General features: G+C 38.1%; 1 protein-coding gene across 5 annotated transcripts; it reads left to right on the top strand.

Annotated features, from left to right (window-relative positions):
* The first annotated feature begins 380 nt into the window (after window positions 1-380).
* Window positions 381-24,557, top strand: LOC126775247 (spectrin alpha chain). 5 transcript variants are annotated; one of them, XM_050497049.1, is made up of 46 exons: window positions 381-490; window positions 4,960-5,054; window positions 5,257-5,430; window positions 5,563-5,829; window positions 6,133-6,321; window positions 6,598-6,786; window positions 7,016-7,186; window positions 7,272-7,439; window positions 7,595-7,834; window positions 7,907-8,095; window positions 8,184-8,292; window positions 8,415-8,594; window positions 8,769-8,953; window positions 9,133-9,285; window positions 9,378-9,537; window positions 9,619-9,824; window positions 9,902-10,129; window positions 10,207-10,341; window positions 13,436-13,570; window positions 13,855-13,980; window positions 14,112-14,303; window positions 14,500-14,689; window positions 14,846-15,056; window positions 15,227-15,344; window positions 15,868-15,912; window positions 16,926-17,074; window positions 17,386-17,590; window positions 17,755-17,900; window positions 18,052-18,154; window positions 18,274-18,423; window positions 18,583-18,720; window positions 18,802-18,919; window positions 19,028-19,223; window positions 19,311-19,628; window positions 20,022-20,226; window positions 20,434-20,638; window positions 20,847-21,073; window positions 21,155-21,268; window positions 21,417-21,564; window positions 21,715-21,829; window positions 22,358-22,381; window positions 22,935-23,047; window positions 23,187-23,336; window positions 23,664-23,834; window positions 23,994-24,163; window positions 24,347-24,557. In XM_050497049.1, exons 2-46 carry the CDS (start codon window positions 4,980-4,982, stop codon window positions 24,473-24,475), a joined length of 7,329 nt encoding a protein of 2,442 aa, XP_050353006.1. In that variant the 5' UTR covers window positions 381-490; window positions 4,960-4,979; the 3' UTR covers window positions 24,476-24,557. The 5 variants fall into 5 exon arrangements, with proteins under 5 accessions (XP_050353006.1, XP_050353032.1, XP_050353023.1 ...); XM_050497057.1 differs by lacking the exon at window positions 381-490 and adding an exon at window positions 1,004-1,020; XM_050497075.1 differs by lacking the exon at window positions 15,868-15,912.
* Window positions 24,558-24,674: the final 117 nt, after the last annotated feature.

Here is a 24,674-nt window from a genome sequence, read left to right as displayed (position 1 = left end):
TAGAATAAAGAGAAGGTAGAACATAATTACTTTTAATAAATTGTAGCATACTATTATTAAAAAAAGGTAATTGATTAAGAAGTATTTGTGTGAAAACGTGATATTACCATAAAAATATCATATATATTTATAATCATTTCGAGTTTATAATACTCAGATATAATCAGATGAATACTTTTTGAACATTGCACCTCAGGTACGGATGTAAGTGATTTGTTTTGTTGGTAATAAATATGGTTACACTTTATTGTAAGTTTATCTTATAGCAATCATAGCTAAAAATGTAAGTTGCTAAAAAGCATGCTTTTATTAATCGTGTGACAGCACCTTAACATAAATCAGCAAATTGTCAGCTATTTTTTTAATAGCAACATTTATGTAGGTGAAGTGACGCGACCTGCATGTCGAACGAACGATTTTTCTTTAGAAAACCCATTGAAGTGTTAAAAAAGTATCAATAATCAGTTTATGTGTATCATTTCAATAGTAGGTAAGTCCTCAAGTATAATTATACATATTTGTTTTTACGCTTTAATCTATTTTAATTTATATTTTCAATGATTTTTTTTTCTTATCTGACACACCCATGTATCGGCTAATTCCATACTCCTTAATCTTTCTCTATATTCGAATATTTGAACTTTATTGAAGCTCAGATTACTTACATTGGGTATTTGTACTGATAATACTTAAATCTATTTCTACAACGGATATATATTTATAGTCCATACCGTTATCCTTATTAGGTTTATTTTGGAACATTACGTCATTGTATATAATAAGGAAGTGTATAGGTGTATGTACATAGTTATATCGAAAGACCGGACCCCGATCGTCGATGCGTGCCGTCTGTGGAATCTAGAACACCGTAGCGAAAAGCTGCAATTACGATTTATACCTTAACAGTCTTTTCTTTTTTGTGAGTGTTGTGAATATCAATAACTTTAACATACTGCATTGCTGTCTATTTTATTGATTTTTAAGGCCCCATTCACATCATACCAGCACTAAGTAAAAGAGGTATAAAATAATTTAATTAACCTTAATTACAGTAATAGACTTATTACTTATTAATAGGAAGATTAATAATTAAGTTTTTGTATATAAAATTATTTTTTCAACCAATATGTTGAGTATTTTCCTAATGACTAATAAGTTTAAATTAATATAAATAGTTTGTTTTGTCTTTAAAATCATGGTATTCATAATTTTTTTCAAAGATTAACAGTAATCTGTATAATAAATATGAATAAGTATCTTAATTGAAGTGTAAGTACATTTACTGAATGTGACCTACATCACATAGCCAACTCAATGAGCACTTGAAAGATATAATGAAGTGGATATAATAACTTCTTTTACTCTGGCTTTAAAAATATATAAATAGTTAATTAAAAAAAAAATGATTGTATGAAATGAAATTAGCTGTCCATTTTATTGATTGCCATTTATTTTATTGAGTTTAGGACCATTTTGAAATAGTCATCTATAATAAGTAGGTCTTTTTTGCAGGTCTGTCTAAGTAGATGAGGCTTACTTGTAAATTCTATTTTTAAAATAAATCTTTATACCTTCCACAAATCGAAGATATAACTACTTGTGTAGGTTTGTTATCTTACTTCAATTATTTTTACATATCCTGTCTGAATATATCAGTAACAGCCTGTGAATGTCCCACTGCTGGGCTAAGGCCTCCTCTCAATTTTTGAGGAGAAGGTATGGAGGTTATTCCATCATGCTGCTCCAATGCCGGTTGGTGGAATACACATGTGGCAGAATTTCAGTAAAATGAGTCACATGCAGGTTTCCTCACGATGTTTTCCTTCACCGTATAGAATGGGATGAATTATAATCACAAATTAAGCAACTGAAAATTCAGTGGTGCTTGCTCGGGTTTGAACCTACACTCATCGGTTAAGAATCATGCATTCTTACCACTGGGAAATCTCGGTTTCTCCGTTTCATCTGGGCCATATCTGAATATAAACAATGATTAATTCTCTTTTTTATTAATTTCAAATTTAATAATAATAATAATGTCCTCCAGACCAATTTTGGCCACGGCGGCCAATCTCAAGAGAGATTAGCCAACTACGCAGGGATATTATAGTGCACAAGTGTGTGTGCGAACGCAGGTGCACTCTCTATTCCCTAACTTTCATAATCCGATGGGACGGCAATCCGACACGACCGGAAAGAGTTCAGGCGCAGGACCAACGCCTTTACGTGCTTTCCGAGTCACGGGAGTGTACACACTTCCAACTTCCAGACTCCGGGCTGCTAGTGAGAATTTTCTGACAGAAAAACCCAATAACTTTTTATTGGCCCGACCTGGGAATTGAACCCAGAACCTCCATGTCTGCGGCCTTATATCAAGCCACTAGACCAACGAGACAGTCAATTTCAAATATAATGTGTTAGTCTTATATAATATGGCATATAACTCGAAAACTTATCAAATGTTTTTTTTTTATTATGATATTTTAATACAACATTAAAAAGTAAAATATATTTCATTAGTAAATATGTATGTAAAATTAATAAATAAAATAAATGACATTATATGGAATTAAAAAAACACCAGTTTAACTCATTCTCTAGCTATATATAGACATTGAGGTCAGCCCTGTTACCAGTAACCCTATTGGTAGTAAAGTCAGGTATACATTATTGGTTTAATTAAATACTATCCGGTTCATGCAGTGTGAATGTTTGATAATTTTTATCTGTTATGATAAAATATAAATATTTTAATAGATATATATTTTAGGTATATTGAAATGAATTGTATCAAATTAAATTATTTTAATTCAGATTGACTTTTATGTCCTTAGTGCCTTTGAATTACACCACCACCTGTTTGGAATATTAATTTTACCGAGAAGAATCATCAAGAAACTCAGAAGTTCATCTTTTTAAAAAGTGTATGATTATAGCCAAACAATATATATTATGAACTTGCCAAATTTTGGGTACTATTACTATGTTACATGATACAATGGTAATGGTAGCATGCTTTATGTTACAAAAGGTCATTTTATCATACTCAGCGATGAATTACGCTGTGATGAGTCACAAGGCCATGTGATGTAATCATGCAGTTATGTCAAGTGATGTCTGACCGTAGGCTTTTCACTAATTAACTTTTTTACTTAGATTTTTTTTTTTTTTATAGAGTAGGAAGGTGGACGAGCATATGGGCCACCTGATGGTAAGTGGTCACCAAACGCCCTTAGACATTGGCATTGTAAGAAATGTCAACCATCACTTATAGCCAATGCGCTACCAACCTTGGGAACTAAGATTTTATGTCCCTTGTGCCTGAAATTACACTGGCTCACTCACCCTTCAAACCGGAACACAACAATATCAAGTACTGCTGTTTTGCGGTAGAATATCTGATGAGTGGGTGGTACCTACCCAGGCGAGCTTGCACAAAGCTCTTCCACCAGTTGAGTAGGATGAGTAGTTTTTACGACAAAATAATAATAAAACTACATACATTTTGCAAGCTCGTCTGGGTAGCTTGCACAAAGCCCTACCACCAGTAAGATATTCAAAAAGTAAAAATGTATGAGAAATATTTAAGGATAAAATTACTTAATAGATAAAAATAATACACAATTGTGATAACTACTAATGGTGAAGAAAGAAATAGTATAAGTTACACATTATGATAAAAGAAACATTTTCCTTCCAAGCTAGTTTCATGTACAATCTATTAAAACTACATTAAAATTGTTTTATGTCATTAAATGTAATTAAATAATACAAACGGACACTGAAACAATACTATTTTTTTTTATTTTTAAAATGTATTTTATGAGAATGTAAAATCCTTTTAATATTTTTATAAATTGTAGTGACATCCTGACCGATTTTGGCCACGGGGCTAATCTCAAGGGTAGTCGGCGCAGTAGGCTTGTCTAGACTACTGCGCAGGATATATTATGTTGTACGCAAAAGCAAAGGTGCACTCTCTAGTCTCATACTCTTACAATCCGATCTTACGGCAAATCCGACACGAACGGAAAGAGTTCAGTCGCAGGAAGAACGGCTTTACGTGCTTTCCGAGTCACCAGAGTGTACTGCCTTGTTGGTCTCGTGGCTAGGTATAAGGCCACAGATCCTTAAGTCCTGGATTTAAATTCTGCGTCGGGCCAATAAATAGATTAATTTGGTTTTTCTATCGAAAAATCTTCAGTATCAACCCGGAGTCGTGGACTTGGAAGTGTGTACACTGCAACACAACAAACATTAAAGTTTTTAGTATAAATACTAGGTCATGAATTAGACTATTCCACGAGGCCATTTTGATCACATTATATTATATATACACGCTTTATTGACCTAGTTAAGAATAGGATTAATAAATAAATATGTCTTATATTCTTTTAATATAATTGTTGCTCCGGAGTTTCGAATTGATAATCGTCTATATAAAAGATTTTTCAAAGAACGAAATAATTTTTATAATATTGTAGTTTTCAAATAGTAATGTACTTGAATAAATTGTTATTAGGCCTCTATATGTCTGTAACATTTAATTTAAAGAAACCACGCCCACTAGACGCATTACATTCAATCAGTGCGTGTGTTCAGTTAGATGTCTACATGTCGAAATAGTCTATCTCTGCGGACTTGTCGACGAAATTGCGTCAATTTGTTGCTCCATTTTTTGAATACAGCACGTTTTCAGTTGTTCATAATTAAAATGATTTCAATTAATCAATTCGTATAACTATATATATGACGGAATCGTTTTATTAATGAGAATTGTTGGACGATTTTTTTATCAGTGGCTTGTTTAAATATATATATTTTTTTATATATCTGGTTAATATTGAAATTTTGTTTTTTAATGGTTATAATTTATATACAACATGCAGGATACCTTTATCTTAAAGAATTAGAGTTTTTAACTTACATTGTTGTTTGTAAAACAGTATTTTCTTTCAGATAATTGAATAACTACCAACATGGAGCAGATTCCACCTCCTAAGGAGGTGAAAATCCTAGAGACAGCAGAGGATATTCAAGAGCGTCGTGAGCAGGTTATTTGACAACACTCTTTAATCTACAGTTCATAATTGATTAATCTTAAGATTTTTTACAATAATTTAAAAATAATTAATGTAAATTTTAAGTGTGGAAGTGAAAAATCCACACAAAATGTAATCATATATATTGTTTAAGTAAATAAATATCCAACTATTGTGTTGTGTTTATAAAACGATTTTCTTTAATCCAAAACAGGTGCTCAATCGTTATGAAGATTTCAAACAAGAGGCTCGAGCGAAGCGCGAGAAGTTGGAGGACTCGCGCCGGTTCCAGTACTTCAAGCGCGATGCCGACGAGCTTGAATCGTGGATCCAGGAGAAATTGCAAGCTGCTAGTGATGAAAGCTACAAAGATCCTACCAACTTGCAGGTAAGATATCTGCATAAAGGGTTTATTGTTCTAATATGAAAATAATTAACATATATTATGTCTGGTTGGTAAATAATTCATCTAGCATATATAAATAAAAATAATAATTTGTTATATTTATTTTTCATTTAGGCCAAGATACAAAAGCATCAAGCATTCGAGGCGGAGGTTGCCGCGCACTCTAACGCCATAGTAGTTCTGGACAACACCGGCAGTGAGATGATATCTGCTGGTCATTTTGCATCTGAGACCATTCGCAAACGGCTCGATGAGTTGCACCGTTTGTGGGAGCTTCTGCTGTCTCGTCTCGCCGAGAAAGGCATGAAGCTGCAGCAGGCGCTCGTGTTGGTGCAGTTCCTGCGTCATTGCGACGAAGTTATGTTCTGGATTCATGACAAGGTAATCCATTAGCCTGTATATATGAAGCACGACACCCGCCCCCCTCGATCCTACAACAAATTACTCTCCATATCACAACTTCTGTGCTACAGAAAATTGTTCAGCTTTTTTAACTTTTATTGGTCGTCTTAATTTAGCAATGAATCAATAATTTAATATATATTGCCTTTCTATTACATTTTAAATGTTTTGCTAAGCATTGAGTATACTCGATATACTCAATATTTCACATAAACAAAATTTATTCAACTTTTAAGCTATCGGAGGGGCTATGTATTGTAATCCAACTTTTGTCGTATTTAGGAAACCTTCGTATGTGCGGACGAGTTCGGTTCAGACCTGGAGCACGTCGAAGTGCTGCAGCGAAAGTTTGACGAGTTCCAAAAGGACATGGCGGCGCAAGAGTACCGCGTCACTGAGGTCAATCAGCTCGCGGAGCGGCTTGTGCTAGAGGGACATCCTGAAAGGGAGACCATTGTCAAGAGGAAAGATGTAAGTTCAATTAGTATAATATATAATCATATACCATAATTATTTTGGAGGTTCAATAGTTGAATGCTCAATGGTATACAAAACAAGGTTTTTTCTGAAGCCCTTGGACTATAGTCACAAGTACTTTTGACACAAATTTCATGCTTAAGTGGAAAGGATAATGGAACTGTTAGTAATTCGTGAAATCAAGTATTGTTACTTTTTTTTATGGTATTCTATGATGTATATGAAATATATTTTGTGAATTCTGCTAAAACATGTTAATGATTATCATAGGAATTGAATGAGGCGTGGCAGCGTCTTCGTCAAATGGCGCTGATGCGTCAGGAGCGACTGTTCGGCGCGCACGAGATACAGCGCTTCAATCGCGATGCAGACGAGACCATCGCCTGGATCTCGGAGAAGGACGTAGTGCTGGGATCAGACGATTACGGTCGAGATTTGGCTACAGTGCAGACTCTGCAGGTTGGTATTTGTTGTTGGTATGTTACATAACCAATAAAAACGGGTACTGTAATTTATTGCAACACGCTTGATTGTTTAAAAAAGATTAAATGAGATTATATTGAACTTAATAATACCCTGTATAAATCACTTTCAAGTTTTGTTAAGTTTTTTCACACTTTGTATTTGTTTGATTGTTTGTTTTTTTAACAGTACTATAACAAATGTTACAATTTATATCTTTTGTCAGCGCAAACACGAAGGTGTGGAACGGGACTTGGCTGCATTAGAGGACAAAGTTGCCACACTCGACGGTGAGGCTGCGCGCCTGGCCGCCATACACGCCGACCACGCACCCGCCATACATTCCAAACGCGATGAGATCGCCCAGGCTTGGCAGCGACTTGTACAGAAAGCTCAGGTAATAAATATTGATATTATTTCTTCAAATATGAATGAAGTGTATTATAATAGATATAATAAATATATGATGTCATATTGTATAGGAACGTCGCACGGAACTGGAGTCGTCGCACGCCCTGCACCGTTTCCTGGCCGACTACCGCGACCTCATCTCGTGGATGAGCGACATCCGCGCGCTCATCGCGGCCGACGACCTCGCCAAGGACGTGCCCGGAGCGGAGGCGCTGCTCGAGAGACACCAGGAGCACAAGGTTACTTCGATTTAAATATGCAGCTTAAGATTATTCCAAAACACATATATGCTTAAAGTATAATTTTTTAATACTCCAACTGAATGTTAAAAATAATGCGCTTCCGAAAGCCTAAGTTTCGAGGCCTCGTCAGCTAACGAGAGCGCGGTCCTTAGGGCGAGATGGACGCGCGCGAGGACGTGATGAACGCGTGCGTGAGCAGCGGGCAGGCGCTGGTGGAGGGCGGCCACCGCGGCGCCGCCGACGTGCAGGTGGCGCTGGACACGCTGCACCGCGACCGCGCCGCGCTGCACGCGCTGTGGGAGCAGCGCCGCGTGCTGTACCTGCAGTGCATGGACCTGCAGCTGTTCTACCGCGACACGGAGCAGGCCGACGCCTGGATGCACAAGCAGGAGGTACTGACAGTTCCGTTATCTGTTATCGTGTCATTTTTATATTTTTTAACCAAATTTTTTTTTGTGGTTTAGGCATTCCTCGCCAATGAGGATGTCGGTGATTCTCTCGACTCAGTGGAAGCTCTACTCAAGAAACACGAGGATTTCGAGAAATCTTTAGCGGCGCAGGAAGAAAAGATTAAGGCTCTGGACGAGTTCGCGACTAAACTCATCGAAGGTCAGCACTACGCTGCTGACGATGTGGCACAACGTAGAGAGATGGTGAGGTTTAATCTTTTAAATTACGTAAAATGTACACTGAGTAGCCAATATTGTTATAAATTTAATAATATTAATCATTTTAAATCAGCTTCTCGAACGTCGGGCTGCACTTCTAGAAAAATCTAATCAGCGTCGTGCACTGCTAGAGGACGCCTACAAATACCAACAGTTTGAGAGGGACTGCGATGAAACCAAGGGTACATTTCAATCACAATGTCTCATTTATCGATCATAATTTGTAATAAAATTATTTTGAATGTGCCAGTATGATTACCAGAGAAACCAAACAAAGCCTTATTGTAAAGTTCTATATTGTTAGGTTGGATCAACGAGAAACTGAAGTTCGCCACCGACGACTCGTACCTCGACCCCACAAACCTCAATGGCAAGGTGCAGAAGCACCAGAACTTCGAGCAGGAGCTGCAAGCCAACAAACCGCGCGTGGAGGAGATCAACGCACTCGGCAGCAAGCTGCTTGAACAGGAACATTTCGCTAAACGTCAGTATTACACACGGTCGTAATAACCAAATACTTAATTTTCTTTTTTTTGTTTTCTTAGTAACTGTTTCGTCCCACACTTCACTTATTTATAAATGAGTGAATTTACACATGAGGTGCCATGACGGAATGTCAGTTTCTTTATAATTATATAATAAAAAAAAATTGTCACAGCTCAAATCGAGGCACGAGTTGATGAGTTGGGTACGATATGGGAGAGACTCGTGCAGGCGTCGGAGACGAAGGGCAGCAAGCTGCAAGAGGCGGCCGCGCAGCAGCAGTTCAACCGAGCCTCCGAGGACATCGAGCTGTGGCTCTCAGAGGTCGAGGGGCAACTGCTCAGTGAGGACTACGGAAAAGTAAGTTCAATACTAAACCCTTGAATATAGTTGTATAGAAAATATTTGAGAAAATTAAACTTATGTCGAAGCTCGTGCTAAATATCAATTTTCATATTAATTTATTTAATGATAGTTAATTTATAAAATCGTTATTTCAGAAATGAAGTTTAATCATCGTTAAATATGTTATTCTTTAGGATTTGACAAGCGTGCAGAATCTGCAAAAGAAGCATGCGCTATTGGAGGCAGACGTGAGCTCGCACGCGGAGCGCATTGAAGCGCTGCGCGCGCAGGCCGAACAGTTCATCGAGAAAGGACACTTCGACGCCGACAACATTAAAGCCAAGCGGGTAAACATTAAAGACATCCAATGTGTCACGTATAATAATAACATTTAGACAGGACATTGGGTCATTCTATCTATTCTTGTTTTCCCACTAAGGACGCGCTAGTGGCCCGTTACGCCGCACTCGATAAGCCAATGGCGGTACGCAAGCGGCGTCTGCTCGATTCACTGCAGGCGCAGCAGCTCTTCCGGGACCTCGACGACGAGGCCGCCTGGATCCGCGAAAAGGAACCGATAATCGCCTCGACCAACAGAGGTACCCACTTCGATCGGAGAGTCGAGTCTCTCCGCCGTCTGCCCGGGTTCGATCGCTACTAACGAATGCACCGGTCGGCAGGTCGCGACCTGATCGGCGTGCAGAACCTGATGAAGAAGCACCAGGCGGTGATGGGCGAGATGGCGCAGCACGAGGCGCGCGTGGAGGCCGTGCGCGCGGCGGGCGCGGCGCTGCGCGACGCGGGGCACTTCGCCGCCGCAGACATCGCCGCGCGCCTGCACGCGCTGCACACCACCTGGACGCAGCTGCAGGAGAAGGCGCTGCAGGTCTGCGCCGCCCCGCACGCCCTCCGAGCTCTCCCCGCCGTGCGCGCTCGTTCTAATGTGTATTGCTCACTTCGTAGCGGAAGCAAGACCTCGAGGACTCGCTCCAAGCGCAGCAGTACTTCGCCGACGCCAACGAGGCGGAGTCGTGGATGCGCGAGAAGGAGCCGATGGCGAACACGCAGGACTACGGCAAGGACGAGGACTCGTCGGAGGCTCTGCTCAAGAAGCACGAGGCTCTGCTCTCCGATCTCGAGGCCTTCGGGAACACCATCAAGGCGTTGCGGGAGCAGGCCAACTCGTGTCGGGTAAGTTGCTACTCTATAGTGAGTCGACTCTGTATTGAGACACAAGTGAGTAACATACTTTGGTTGTGTACGCTCAGCAACAGGAGTCGCCGGTGGTGGACGTGTCCGGCAAGGAGTGCGTGGTGGCGCTGTACGACTACGCGGAGAAGTCTCCGCGCGAGGTGTCCATGAAGCGCGGCGACGTGCTCACGCTGCTCAACTCCAACAACAAGGTGAGACGTGTGACGGGTTGTGGTCACGAACACTTTTCGTACATATCGCCATTTTTCGGAACCTACAAATGTTGTTAAACGTTTTGTCATGTACGAACTGCGTAAACGCATTCATCTCTTCCATCAACTAATTGTGTAACAAAACTTCTAGAAATATCTTTAAGCAAAACAAGCAATGAGACAATTGACGTTAAGTGGTCACCAACGCCCATAGACATTGGCATTATAAGAAATGTTAACCATCGCTTACATCGCCAATGCGCCACCAACCTTGGGAACTAAGATGTTATGTCCCTTGCGTCTGTAATTACACTGATGATTATGATTGAATTGAATAATTATGCAATTACGTAATCGTGTAATCTAAGAAGTCGAGAAGTTAATAAAAAATTATAATTAATATACAATAACGCATTGTACCAGAAATGCTTAATGTATGCTTATCGTAAAACGATATCAGTAAACATTTAAGTAGCTGAATGTTTTTAAAGTGTGAATGTTCCTGGTGTTATCAGATAAATTATCACAACATTATTACAGTATTTATGTTACTCACGATTACGTCGTACGTTAAAAACTCAATTTAGTGAGAATCGTGAATAAATTAATTAAATATTAAATTATTTGTCCTGATATGTAAAAAGTATTTTTTTTTTCACGTTCTTCATAATCATGGATGCTATAAACACTTTAGATACTGTCGTTTGATTACACTTGTAATATATCCGTGTTTCAAAACGCTGTTATATGGTCACTAATAAATCTTTGATTTGTGTGCTGTTTATATCGAATATATATGCTATTAAGTAAAATACACAAAACGCGAAATATACGCGAAAGATTGTGTTTCGATGTTTGTTTCTCAATCACACCAAAATTGTGGGTTCGAATATAGTTCGGTGCGGTGGTAGAGTATAACGAGATTGAATGTACTTATATGTTATTATTTAACGCAATCCGTTGCTGTTTTTTTTATAAAATAGGAAGGCGGACGAGCATATAGGTCACCTGATGGTAAGTGGTCACCAACGCCCATAGACATTGGCATTGTAAATGTTAACCATCGCTTACACCACCAATGCGCCACCAACCTTAGGAACTAAAATGTTATGTCCCTTGTGCTTGTAATTACACTGGCTCACTCACCCTTCAGACCGGAACACAAAAATACCAAGTACTGCTGTTTTGCAGTAGAATATCTGATGAGTGGGTGGTACCTACCCAGACGAGCTTGCAAGCTCTACCACCAGTAAAATACTGGTGGTAGAGCTTTTTGTTGTGTTTATGTTTGAATCAAATCTTGTACAAAATAAAATAAATATAAAATATAACAATAAATATAAAACCTGTTCAAATCCAACGATTGAGTTGAAGATTTGCACACCGAAGCTTTTGACAAAACAATGTAGTGCTCTAAATATCGTAATATCTGCCGGAAAAAATGTAAAATTATGTCTAAAATTAACGCTCACCTATTTATATATACTGTAACATTACATTGACATATAAGATATTATTGGCAGAATATAACTCGTTTATATTAAATTGAAATTGATTGAGCTCGATTGTCTCTGCGTCGTCTCGTGAATAGGTAAAGTTGTGAGCGTTCAGCCGATGTAAACATTCACGGTGATTGGATCTTTTAAGAAAATATAGCATCTATCGAGTGTAACTGCGTTACGTACTTGATTCACAAATTACGATCTGCTTTAGTTCCGTCGCGTGTCCGCCTCGAACTGGCCGCTATTATATAACATCACGCATGGCTCCAAATAATATTTGCGCAATTTAATATTGCAACAAAATATACATTCATATTAAAAGTTTTACAAATATACGTAACGTTTTTAAAAGCAACTTATTAGAATTTCATTTACTTGATTTTATAAGGAATATCAAAATGCAACGAATAATATATATAAAGTTTATTTGCGAACATTTGAAGTATGTGAACTTCTGATTTAACTTTCATCTACAGTCGACTCGATCTGTGATACGATAGTGATATTTAGCGTACAGTATGATAGTACTAAGTTGGTTGTGTGTCGCGTTGCTGGAAGACGTATTTATACATAATAGAAGAAAGGAAAAACATTTAGCGCACGTAAGTTGTTATTAAAATACGTCTAGTTTAATGTAAAAACAATTTAAAATTCATTATTAGAGATATTTTCTACACATTTCAACTGAAAAATAATTAACGCTTAAATAAAGAAAATTAAAAAATATAGTTTAATATTTATTTCAGTTTGTCTTTTTTCAAACAGTAAGCGAAAGAGGTTATGTAAAATTTTATTTAAAATTATTATTTTGCCCAAAATAATAGATTCTTGAATTTAAAAGAAACCAATCTTATGTAAAATAGCGGTCCGGTCACCTTATTTGAATGTGATGATTTGTAATGTAAACTTATGTTCCGAGGATTATTGAATAAATATTACATCTGATCTATTTTAAATTTGAAGGATAGAAAATTATTATAAATTTAAGATAAAAATGTTAGAAATTACATCTTCAATACGTGACTAGATGTTCCAAGTTTAAAAGTTTTTATGATCTCAATTTTATTCGTCAGATAACATAACTTACATATTAGACGGTTTTGAAACGAATAGCGGTTTTGTTATAAGAATACAATTACAATTGCGGTTAGAACACGAGATGATCGCGGCTTTGCGCTGCAATGCTATACCGTAAGGAGTCACTACGTATCTCACTTTTGAAATGTTGAAAACCAACATACTCGTGCGTTAATGTTATAAATCTTGACGTCGATGTTTCATATCAATATCTGACATAACAATAGTTCAACCGTTTCGATATAAAGCAGATATATTTTAAATCTTTTTAAATAATATCATGTTTCGTTGTGAATTCACTTTAACAGAATAGTTTTTTATTTATATTTAACTTGCATACTCTTCAAATATAGCTCGGATTTAAAACATTATTATTAAACAATTTACCAATAGTGATTTTTTAAATTAGCATACTATATAAGATGTTGAATTTTTAGTTATAAAGTAAAACCGTATTTAAATGACTTGTTATTTAACAATTCTTTCTTTATTTAACAATTTCTTCTGCATTTAAGGATTGGTGGAAAGTGGAGGTCAACGACCGTCAGGGCTTCGTGCCGGCGGCCTACGTTAAGAAAATCGACGCCGGCCTCTCGTCTTCGCAACAGAACCTCGTTGACTCCAGCTCTATCGCTGCCAGGCAGACTCAGGTTAATAAAAATCTAAATAATATATTTTCGTCCTCTCTCTCATAAAAATATATAAGTATTTTAATAAAAGAAAATGAATGATTGTCTACAATATAAACATTTTTGTGTAGACCCTTATCCCGTGCTAAGCTGAGCCGGGCTGTACGTAAATTATATTTTATTAGTTTTAAAAAAGGTAAAACAAACAGATACAAAATTGTATATTTATTGTAATAAATGTTTAGTAATTGTATTTTATTTACTTATTTAATAAATATATTTAATTGCAATATAACGTTATTTAGATCGAGGCGCAGTATGACAACCTGCTGGCGTTGGCCCGCGAGCGCCAGAACAAACTCAACGAGACAGTAAAGGCGTACGTGCTAGTGAGAGAAGCGGCGGAGCTCGCAACATGGATCAAGGACAAGGTGAAAAAGTTACTAAAAATCAAGATGACGCGTGGAATATAACTAATAATAATTGCGGGCTGAATTGTATCAAAAGTAATAAAATATATATTGTAAGTACATCATCTTTTACAAATTTTTTTCGTTATTAGGAGATGCACGCGCAAGTGCAAGACGTTGGCGAAGACCTCGAACAGGTGGAGGTTATGCAGAAGAAGTTCGATGACTTCCAGAACGACCTGCGCGCCAACGAGGTGCGCCTCGCAGAGATGAATGAGATCGCCGTGCAGCTCATGACGGTCGGACAAACCGAGGCCGCACTCAAGATCAAGACCCAGATGCAGGTGAGATCTATAATAATTTACATACTAGTATATGCTGTAACTAAGGAAACAGTTAAAATGATAAATTGAAGTTATGTTATTTTTTTTAACAAATCATTGTGCTTCAAATGATTATTATTTTATTATCTCATAATTAACAAAAAACCATCTGAAAAATCTATGCTAATACATAATATGTAATACGATGTCCCCACAGGAGCTGAACTCGAAGTGGTCGTCGCTGCAACAGCTGACGGCGGAGCGCGCGGCGCAGCTGGGCTCGGCGCACGAGGTGCAGCGCTTCCACCGGGACGTCGACGAGACCAAGGACTGGATCGCGGAGAAGGAGCAGGCACTCGCCACCGACGACCTCGGCCGCGACCTGCGCTCCGTGCAGACGCTGCAGCGTTAGTGCACCCCTCTCTTTCTACCGCATAGTATACAAAGATAACTCGATTACTCAATATTTTAACAAGTTATCAGTTATAACTGTGGCATCATGGCAACTCCATTATACAATGTGTTATTGTACAAATGATAATAATAATTACCGTGACGCACAGGTAAGCACGAGGGCCTGGAACGTGACCTGGCGGCACTGGGAGACAAGATTCGTCAGCTGGACGACACCGCCAATCGGTTAATGGCGACGCACGGGGACTCAGCCGACGCCACGTACAGCAAGCAGCGCGAAATCAACGAGGCCTGGCACCAGCTGCAGGCCCGCGCCAACGCGCGCAAGGAGAAGTTACTCGACTCGTATGACTTGCAGAGGTACGTTCGATGATCACGACTTGTGTACTTTATATCATAATATTGTTTCTACAAATGTATGATGATGTCATTTATATCTTAACATTTAATAATGTGTGTTATTTAAAACATGGAAACAGGAATAGAATTTCTAATGTGCTAACAATTCATAATATTAATTTTCTTTTCAGATTCTTGTCTGATTATCGTGACCTGATGGCATGGATTAACTCCATGATGGCACTCGTGAGCTCGGAAGAACTTGCCAATGACGTCACAGGCGCCGAGGCTCTCCTTGAACGACACCAGGTTCGTGTCATATATGTCTTTATGTAGTCAACTTTTTGATGAAGTCAAACTTTAAAACTAGCACACTGATAAATTGGCGTTAAAGCGATTGTGCTACGTCAGCAGACAAATCAGTATGTTGTAAAATAAAAATACGACCTTAGTTAAATATGTTGCTCAGCGGGTGATTAGTTAAACAATGCTTTTTCTTTCGAATGTCAAATCAATAATGACAGAAAGAGAGAAATCAGTGTTTAACTAAACAGCCGCGAGTAAAGCCATTGTGTTCTTTACTGTATTTGTTATTATATCGGGAAAGGTTAACTTTAGTGACAACTTAAGATATAAAAAGCAATTTATATCAGTAACTAGTCGGGTTGGTTACTTAAATTTTGCTTAAGTGTAATATTATATAATGTCTTCGAATTAAAATTCACAAATCAATTTTATAGATTAACCAGTAATAAAGGTATAAAATTGTGTGAATTAAATTATGATATATGGTGTATTATATACATATGGTTAAGAGAAGGTGTGTTTCTAGACCCAGCGATTGGAGATAGATGCGCGATACGGCATACTGCCGCAGGTTAGATTGCACGCATGTGTGCCTACGACACTTCTGTGCGGTGTTCACTTGAGTTCTGTCACACTAACATTATAAATTGTTGTCAACTAATGCAAATATTGTTCAATATATATAAACGAATATAATTTTAAAATAAAATTAATATAATATATTCAATAAAGTATGTCATAAAGATATTGTATGAATTTATGGAACTAATGTGATTTATCAATTAGTTCAAAAACAAAATTTACATATATACAGTTATCCTATTTAATTAACCTATAAAATCTCAGCCAAGTCGAATTATATTTAAGATGTTAATATTTCCAAATAAATTAATGACATTATTTAAACTGAGACATCGGATTAAACTGGAATACGCTGGAATAGTTAGAAAATATTTGTTGCAACTACGAAATTGTAAAGAGTAGTGAAAGTGTGCTTCTCGTTAGTGTGACACAAGCTTATACTATTTAAAATATTCGTATCTACGATCCGAGCTTATCTTCTAAAGTTTCTTCTAACAAGTATATACTTATAATAATACTAAGAATTAGCAGTCAATGTCCAACTCGGACAATAATATCGAAAATAATAATTTATCTTCCACTAATTTAAACAAGATGTAGATAATTTAAATTTTATTAATCATAAAATAATTATTAATGAAATAAACTTTTGTTATATTTTTAATTGATCTATTATATAATTCTGTCGCACTGTGTTGTATCTTTGCTTCAAACAGTACAATGTTTAGTTTTAAAAAACAAGCGCAGTGATGTTTTATTTTTTTTCTGGTAAATTATTTTACCTAACAAAAATAACAAAAGGAAATCACACTATTTTTTTTCTTTTAAATTGATTTTCGTGGCTATATTTTATTGTGAGCTGATAATGTTTTTTTGCCATCAAGTTATTGTTTACTTTTTATGAACTACCCAAATTCTTATTCACAACATAATTTATAACACTAATTCTATACTAAACTCTAATATATCGTAAACGGAATACATATAATACTTTGGTAATAGGAGCACCGCACCGAGATGGACGCGCGCGCCGGCACGTTCCAGGCCTTGGAGCTGTTCGGACAGCAGCTGCTGCAGGGCGGACACTACGCCAGCGTCGACATACAAGACAAGCTCAACGCTATGGCCGATGCTCGCCAAGATCTCGAGAGGTAAGTCCGATATCATTAACGACGAGTAATAACGACAAGCAAAAATCACGTCTAAACAAAACATTTGACTAAATCTTATATTCTGTTCAGCTTCTATTTTATATAACACTACACTTCAATTATAATATTTTTTCGTTTTATATTTTGGTCATTTCGACAGAGCTGCATCTGTCGCCAGGTCGGTCGGTACGATACTGTAAATCATCTAATCGTACATCTGAGTTAGCAGCGGACTATCAGAAAAGTTGAACGGTCCACTGTTACTATCTTTAATATTATAATGACTAATATAGCCAATTTTTCTACCACAGGGCGTGGGTCGCGCGACGCATGAAGCTGGACCAGAACCTGGAGCTGCAGCTGTTCTACCGCGACTGCGAGCAGGCGGAGGCGTGGATGGGCGCGCGCGAGGCGTTCCTGGCGCCGCCGCCCGCCGCCGACGCGCCCGACGCCGCCGACAACGTCGAGCAGCTCATCAAGAAGCACGAGGACTTCGACAAGGCCATTAATGCGCATGTAAGCTCGCTTCCTATCGAAATGTATACCGAAAAGTTTTAATACATTAGTCAGGAGTTAAAAAATTATTCATTATTATTAGAATAATTCATATGGTCTGTGGATTTACTGCGATAATGTACTTCGTTGAAGGTCTCTTCAGTTTATTGATCTTTTATTTTTAGGAGGAAAAGATAGCTCAACTTCAAACCCTCGCCGATCAACTGATCGCTTCTGATCACTATGCGGCAGACCCTATCGACAAGAAACGTAAGCAAGTGCTGGACCGCTGGCGACACCTGAAAGAGGCGCTCATCGAGAAACGATCAAGGTACTAATGCAATTATTAATAAAAAAATCTATTATTGATTTGAAAACGTTGTCAGAACTTAGTTGGCATCAATATCTTTGTAAAAATATATGTTAAGAATAAATTTCACTGTTTGTTATTCTTGAATATGAAATAAACACACTTACCTTAGGTTGGGCGATGAACAAACTCTGCAACAATTTTCACGCGACGCCGATGAAATGGAGAATTGGATTGCAGAAAAGTTGCAGCTCGCTACCGAGGAAAGCTATAAGGTAATAAAACAACTAATCATTCCATATAGCACATGTACGAGTATGACTGAAATATAACCGTAATGGATACAAGGGACATAATGACTTAAACTAAAAATATAATATGTGTCATGTGTTAGGACCCAGCGAACATCCAGTCCAAACATCAAAAGCACCAGGCGTTCGAGGCAGAGTTGGCTGCTAACGCAGAGCGCATTCAGTCTGTGCTGGCGATGGGAGGGAACCTCGTGCAGCGCGGACAATGTAGCGGCAGCGAGGACGCGGTGCAGGTAAAGTACAAATTGTAACATATAAAACAAGTTATAGTAAAAAATACTATATCAATATAAATAATTTTGTTTATAGTGTAAAATGACGGTAACAATATTCGATAATCAATCGTTGAATTTTTTCATTGGAGTAAATTACATTAAATTACCCGCTCGCAGGCTCGCCTCGCGTCTATCGCAGATCAATGGGAGTTCCTGACTCAAAAAACGACAGAGAAGTCGCTCAAGCTAAAGGAGGCTAACAAACAACGCACATACATCGCCGCCGTTAAGGACCTCGATTTTTGGCTCGGAGAGGTGAAAAAAATATATACTCAATACAACAATTAAAATTTTTACGAATTTACTTCACAATGGATAACTATTTTTTGTTTATAGGTTGAAAGTCTTTTGACGTCTGAAGATTCTGGCAAGGATTTGGCATCTGTGCAAAATCTTATGAAAAAACATCAACTCGTCGAAGCCGACATACAAGCTCACGAAGATCGAATCAACGGTATGTATTTTAAAAACTTCAAGCTTTTAATTAACTTTTAAAGCTAAAAATTTGTAGACCGATCAGTATATAAGGTACGCAGGTATATTGTTCTCTTTGGCCCCTCAGACATGAACGCGCAGGCCGACGCGCTGGTGTCGTCGGGGCAGTTCGACAGCGCCGGCATCGGCTCGCGCCGCGCCGCCATCAACGAGCGCTTCGAGCGCGTGCGGGCGCTCGCCGCGCACCGCCGCGCGCGCCTGCACGAGGCCAACACGCTGCACCAGTTCTTCCGCGACATCGCCGACGAGGAGTCCTGGATCAAGTGAGCGAGCCCTCCGACTTACATACATGTTTATCTAAATCGACGTTGTAAATAATTTTAATATCATTGCACTTTTTTTTAATAAAGGGAGAAGAAACTCCTCGTTGCATCGGATGACTACGGTCGTGACTTGACCGGCGTACAAAACCTACTCAAGAAGCACAAGCGACTAGAGGCCGAGCTCGCGAGCCATGAGCCCGCGGTCCAGGCTGTGCAGGAGGCTGGCGAGAAGTTGAAGGACGTGAGCAATGTGGGCGTGGCCGAGATTGAGCAGCGGCTGCGTGCGCTCGCACAGGCCTGGGATGCCCTGCAAGCGCTGGCGGCCGAACGAGGAGCCAAACTGCAGCAGTCACTTGCGTACCAGCAGTTCCTGGCCAAACTGGACGAAGAAGAGGCGTGGATCAGGTGATTACTTAATCATTGTATAAATAGCAATTGATTATTTTTTATTCCGACATTAATTAAAGTACCTACCGTATTAGTAATAAGTGTAAATATTATTATCTAAAAACGAGACTGAAATTGAGAGGAAAAACCATATTTTGTAAAGATATGTCTTTTTGGCCAATTCCACCACGACTGCCATTCTCAAGTGAAATTAACCAACTGTACAGGACATAACTATTTATTATTCGTCCTGCCCGAGGTTTTAACTTAAGAGATGCAGGCTTATAAGCTAGCCACTATACCAACAACGCAGTTTAATATATGTATTTCATTTTATTATTTACTTTGTAAATGATTTACTTATATAACTAAATCTATTGCTCTTATAACTGTGAATAATTTACGACGCAGCGAAAAGCAACAGCTGGTGGTAGTGAGCGAGTGCGGTGATAGCATGGCGGCAGTGCAAGGGCTGCTGAAGAAGCACGAGGCTCTGGAGGCGGAGCTGGCGTCGCGCGGAGAGCGCGTGCGCGAGTTGACGGCGGAGGGAGAGCGACTGCTGGCCGCCGGGAACCTGCACTCGGAGGCGTTGGCGCACCGGCTGGACCAACTGCAGGTACTTCTAGAAACAGAACTACATGACACACAGCATGTGTTTTACTGATCATATAAAACATTTGACGCTGTCATAAATAAGACCTTTTATTATTTATGATTTTAAACATTATTATAACATTTAGTTGATGTAATGTTACAACGAAACTATGACATTGACTATTTTATTTGTGTAAGCGTAAAACTTATAACAATTGCTTTATCTCAGTCGAAACTGGAGAAGTTGACTTCTCTTGCGGCCCGTCGCAAGGCCGCGCTCGTGGACAACTCTGCGTACCTGCAGCTGCTGTGGAAGGCGGACGTGGTAGAGTCCTGGATAGCGGATAAAGAGACCCACGTCCGCTCTGATGAGTTCGGACGCGACCTTTCCACCGTGCAGACCCTGCTCACCAAGCAGGATACATTCGATGCAGGTTTGTAAAAACTTAGAAATATTTGCAGAACTACGTGCTACTTTTTTTTAGTATATATATTAACTGCAAAAAAGGCTAGTCATCAATCGTACAAAGGTTTTGCAATGTTCCTACAAGTTGTTATACTTTAAATGGTCTTGACTTGGTTTTATTGGTTTAGTTGTATGTATAAGTAACAATATACTACAAACACGTCTTATATCGTCAGGACTTGCCGCGTTTGAACATGAGGGTATCCAGAATATAACAGCTCTGAAGGAGCAGCTTGTAGCCGCCGGCCACGAACAAAGTGCGGCTATTTCGCGCCGTCACGGTGACGTCATTGCGCGTTGGCAGCGCCTGCTCGCCGACTCGGCCGCGCGCAAACAGCGCCTGCTTCAACTACAGGACCAGTTCCGACAAATCGAAGAACTGTATCTCACGTTTGCGAAGAAGGTAGACACTCTTATGATTATATAATTTTTGAGCTATGAACTTTATGACTGTGTTGACTTAATAATTTTTATTTTACTTAAGGCATCAGCATTCAACTCGTGGTTTGAGAACGCAGAGGAAGATCTCACTGATCCCGTTCGTTGCAATTCTATCGAAGAAATAAGAGCACTGCGCGATGCACATGCACAATTCCAGGTGAGAAAATATCACAAAAATAATGAATGAAAATTTTAAAGATTAACGTTTGTTGTTTAAGAATATTTGCCATTAATGTATGACACTAAAAAAATTATTAATTACTTTTTTTGATTGATTAAAAAAATATTTATTTATGTTTGAATAGGCGTCGCTATCTTCAGCGCAAAGTGACTTTGAGGCGCTGGCAGAGCTAGACGCGCAAATTAAGTCGTTCAACGTGGGCGCGAACCCTTACACCTGGTTCACAATGGAGGCGCTCGAGGAGACCTGGCGTAACCTGCGCAAGATTATAGGTAATAAAAAAAAACTAAGCCATAACTATTTACTTACTACTGCTACTTATACACACTTAGAAAATCGAATTCAATGTATATTGGTACAATTTGATTTGATGCAATTGAAGAAACACTTAACTGACTAGATATTATTTTTATCGTTTTCAGCGGAACGCGATGTGGAGCTCACGAAGGAGGCTCAACGTCAAGAGGAGAACGACAAACTGCGCAAAGAATTCGCTAAACACGCCAACGCCTTCCATCAATGGCTGACTGAGACTCGGTATGTATTTAAATTATTATTATGATAAGTGACACAATTAGTTCAACGTAAAGTTACGGTTAAACCGTAGATTTACTTTCCTTTCAAAGTTCTGATAACAACATTGCTGACATTCAAATGCCATTGTTTGACGAATCTATAATGTATATCATACATTATTCAAGATAACCATTGTTATCGCGTCAATTCAACGTGAAAGTTGTTTAATTGTCTTTACTTCTTTTGTGGTTAAAATAATAAGCTAAAGTTAAGTTTTGTATCTGTCACAGCTGTCTGCTGAAATTACAATGAATAAAGCCAACCATGGTTCATCAATTACAACATGGTTTTTAAAAAATAAACAAGTCAACAAAGACATCATTAAGTTTTAAACTGTCGCTAAATTATTTTTTACTTTTACATTGTTTGTGTCATAAATTTTATACGTAACTTGGTGTCTATTTGACTAAGGAGTTTTCATGTTTTTCTTTTATTATATTTTAGTATTGTTTATGTATTCAATGTATACAATGTGAGATTGGTGCGCAGGTACCGGCTGCTAGGCTGGGACGGGTAACGTATCTGAATGATGCGTGTAGTTTCACTAAAATGACAATTTGCTTTACTTGTTTGGTCAAATCGAAATTGTTTCTATTAAGCTTCACATTATCATAAATATATATTAAATTATACATTCCTTTTTAATTATAAATAATTATTATAATGCTATGTAACTTTTTGGCCAAACTATTTATTTCTGTACGCATTTCGTACATCGATGTTTTTAGCAATATATAATAATTGGCTTTTAATAAAAACTTAAAGACGATTCTGTAAATATTAAAAACCTAACAATTAGTTTTTCGATTTTATCTTTTTTTCTACTAATTAAAAAAAAGTATTGTTTTGATTTATTAAAAACTTTTTTTTTATTCATCGATTTTATTCTTGTTTGTATTAAGTGTTCTTTTCGTTTTGTTTTTATTGTTGTAAATTAATATTTCGTTACTAATCACTTGAATCAGATTGTATAAAAGACATTGATTTTTCATCACATAATTTATACCATCAAAGCATCGCGTTGCTAATGAATATATTTAATTTTTTTTTCTTCATGCACATGCAGCACATCTATGATGGAGGGTACCGGATCCCTGGAGGCGCAACTGGCAGCGTTGCGTCAACGTGCAACAGAAGTGCGTGCCCGACGTAGCGACTTGCGTCGTTTGGAAGAACTCGGTAAACAATAATGCTAAGCTATGCTAATACTTACTTTATTTCCGTAGAAATCAGTTGATCATATGGTGCTTAATATATTATGCTCAAATATTATTGTATTTATATTAAAAAAAAATTATGATAATTACGTGTTTTTTAGGAGCGGCGCTCGAAGAACATCTCATTTTGGACAACCGATACACGGAACACAGTACGGTGGGTCTGGCGCAACAGTGGGATCAGCTCGACCAGCTGTCCATGCGCATGCAGCACAACCTTGAGCAACAGATTCAAGCCAGGAACCACTCTGGTAAGTGAGCTCCAATATTTAAAAATCATTTTTTAAATATTGGAAACGCGTATACAAATTAATAATAATCCATTTACTAATCTACATATGGCTTCAATATTCTTATGAAATCGAATAAAACGACGCTAATAAGTAAACATTTTTTGCCGTATTAGCTGACTACTATTATTTATATATATTCTATTCTGTGCACAAAGAAAAAATCCTAAGAGAGTTAGTTACCTTTTTATATTAAAACACTTTTGCTAAACACAATCTGCATGCATATCTGCCACTACAAATGAAAATGATTGTCTAACTGCAAGTGTAAACGGTTTCTTTTCACAGGCGTGAGCGAGGACGCTCTCAAGGAGTTCTCTATGATGTTCAAACACTTCGACAAGGATCGCTCCGGGCGTCTCAACCACCACGAGTTCAAGTCGTGTCTGCGCGCGCTCGGCTACGACCTGCCTATGGTTGAGGAAGGCCAGCCCGACCCAGAGTTTGAGGCTATACTCAGTGAGTTTACTAACTTATTATAAATATCTGAATCAGAATATCTTGATTCTATATTGTTAAAGAACTCCTAGATTTATAAATATTTGTCATGATTCTTATCATCATTATTGCCTTTTTTTTAAAGAATATATTTTCTATTAATATAATTTATGCGTATAGATGTCGTGGATCCGAACCGCGACGGACAAGTGTCGCTGCAAGAGTACATGGCATTCATGATCAGTAAGGAGACTGAGAACGTGCAGTCCTCCGAAGAGATCGAGAATGCATTCCGTGCCATCACTGCACACCAGGATCGCGCATACGTCACGAAGGACGAACTATATGCTGTAAGTATTCGCAAAAGTAGTAGTACTACTAACAAATTAATTACTACTTACATTATTATTAGATTAACTGTGATATGTATAGTAACTACTTTGAAGTTCAACTCTAATTGAAACTTGAAAAGCAAAATAGATTAAAAATTTATAATATGTTATTTTATTTACTATATTTACTTTTATCGACAGAACCTTACCAAGGAGATGGCAGACTATTGCGTTGCGCGTATGAAGCCCTACGTGGATTCGAAGACCGAGCGCCCCATTCCCAATGCACTCGATTACATTGACTTCACGCGCACGCTCTTCCAGAACTAAAACAGCGCTGTTTTTCCCTTCCGCGCAGTTGTGCCTATCATTATTATAACTTATTAAAAAGCAAAAAAAAATGTTTTTAATTTAACAATTCCTTATCTTTGAAACTGCGCGGTTGGGTACCGCGTTTGTGACAAGCTTGCACATTGTATTCGCTTTTTAAAATTCCAAAAGTCAGACTGATGTTTTTAAACATTTCTCA

The sequence above is a fragment of the Nymphalis io genome, chromosome 2 (genome assembly GCF_905147045.1).
Source record: "Nymphalis io chromosome 2, ilAglIoxx1.1, whole genome shotgun sequence".
NCBI lineage: Eukaryota > Metazoa > Arthropoda > Insecta > Lepidoptera > Nymphalidae > Nymphalis > Nymphalis io.
This window is presented reverse-complemented; position numbering and strand designations above follow the sequence as displayed.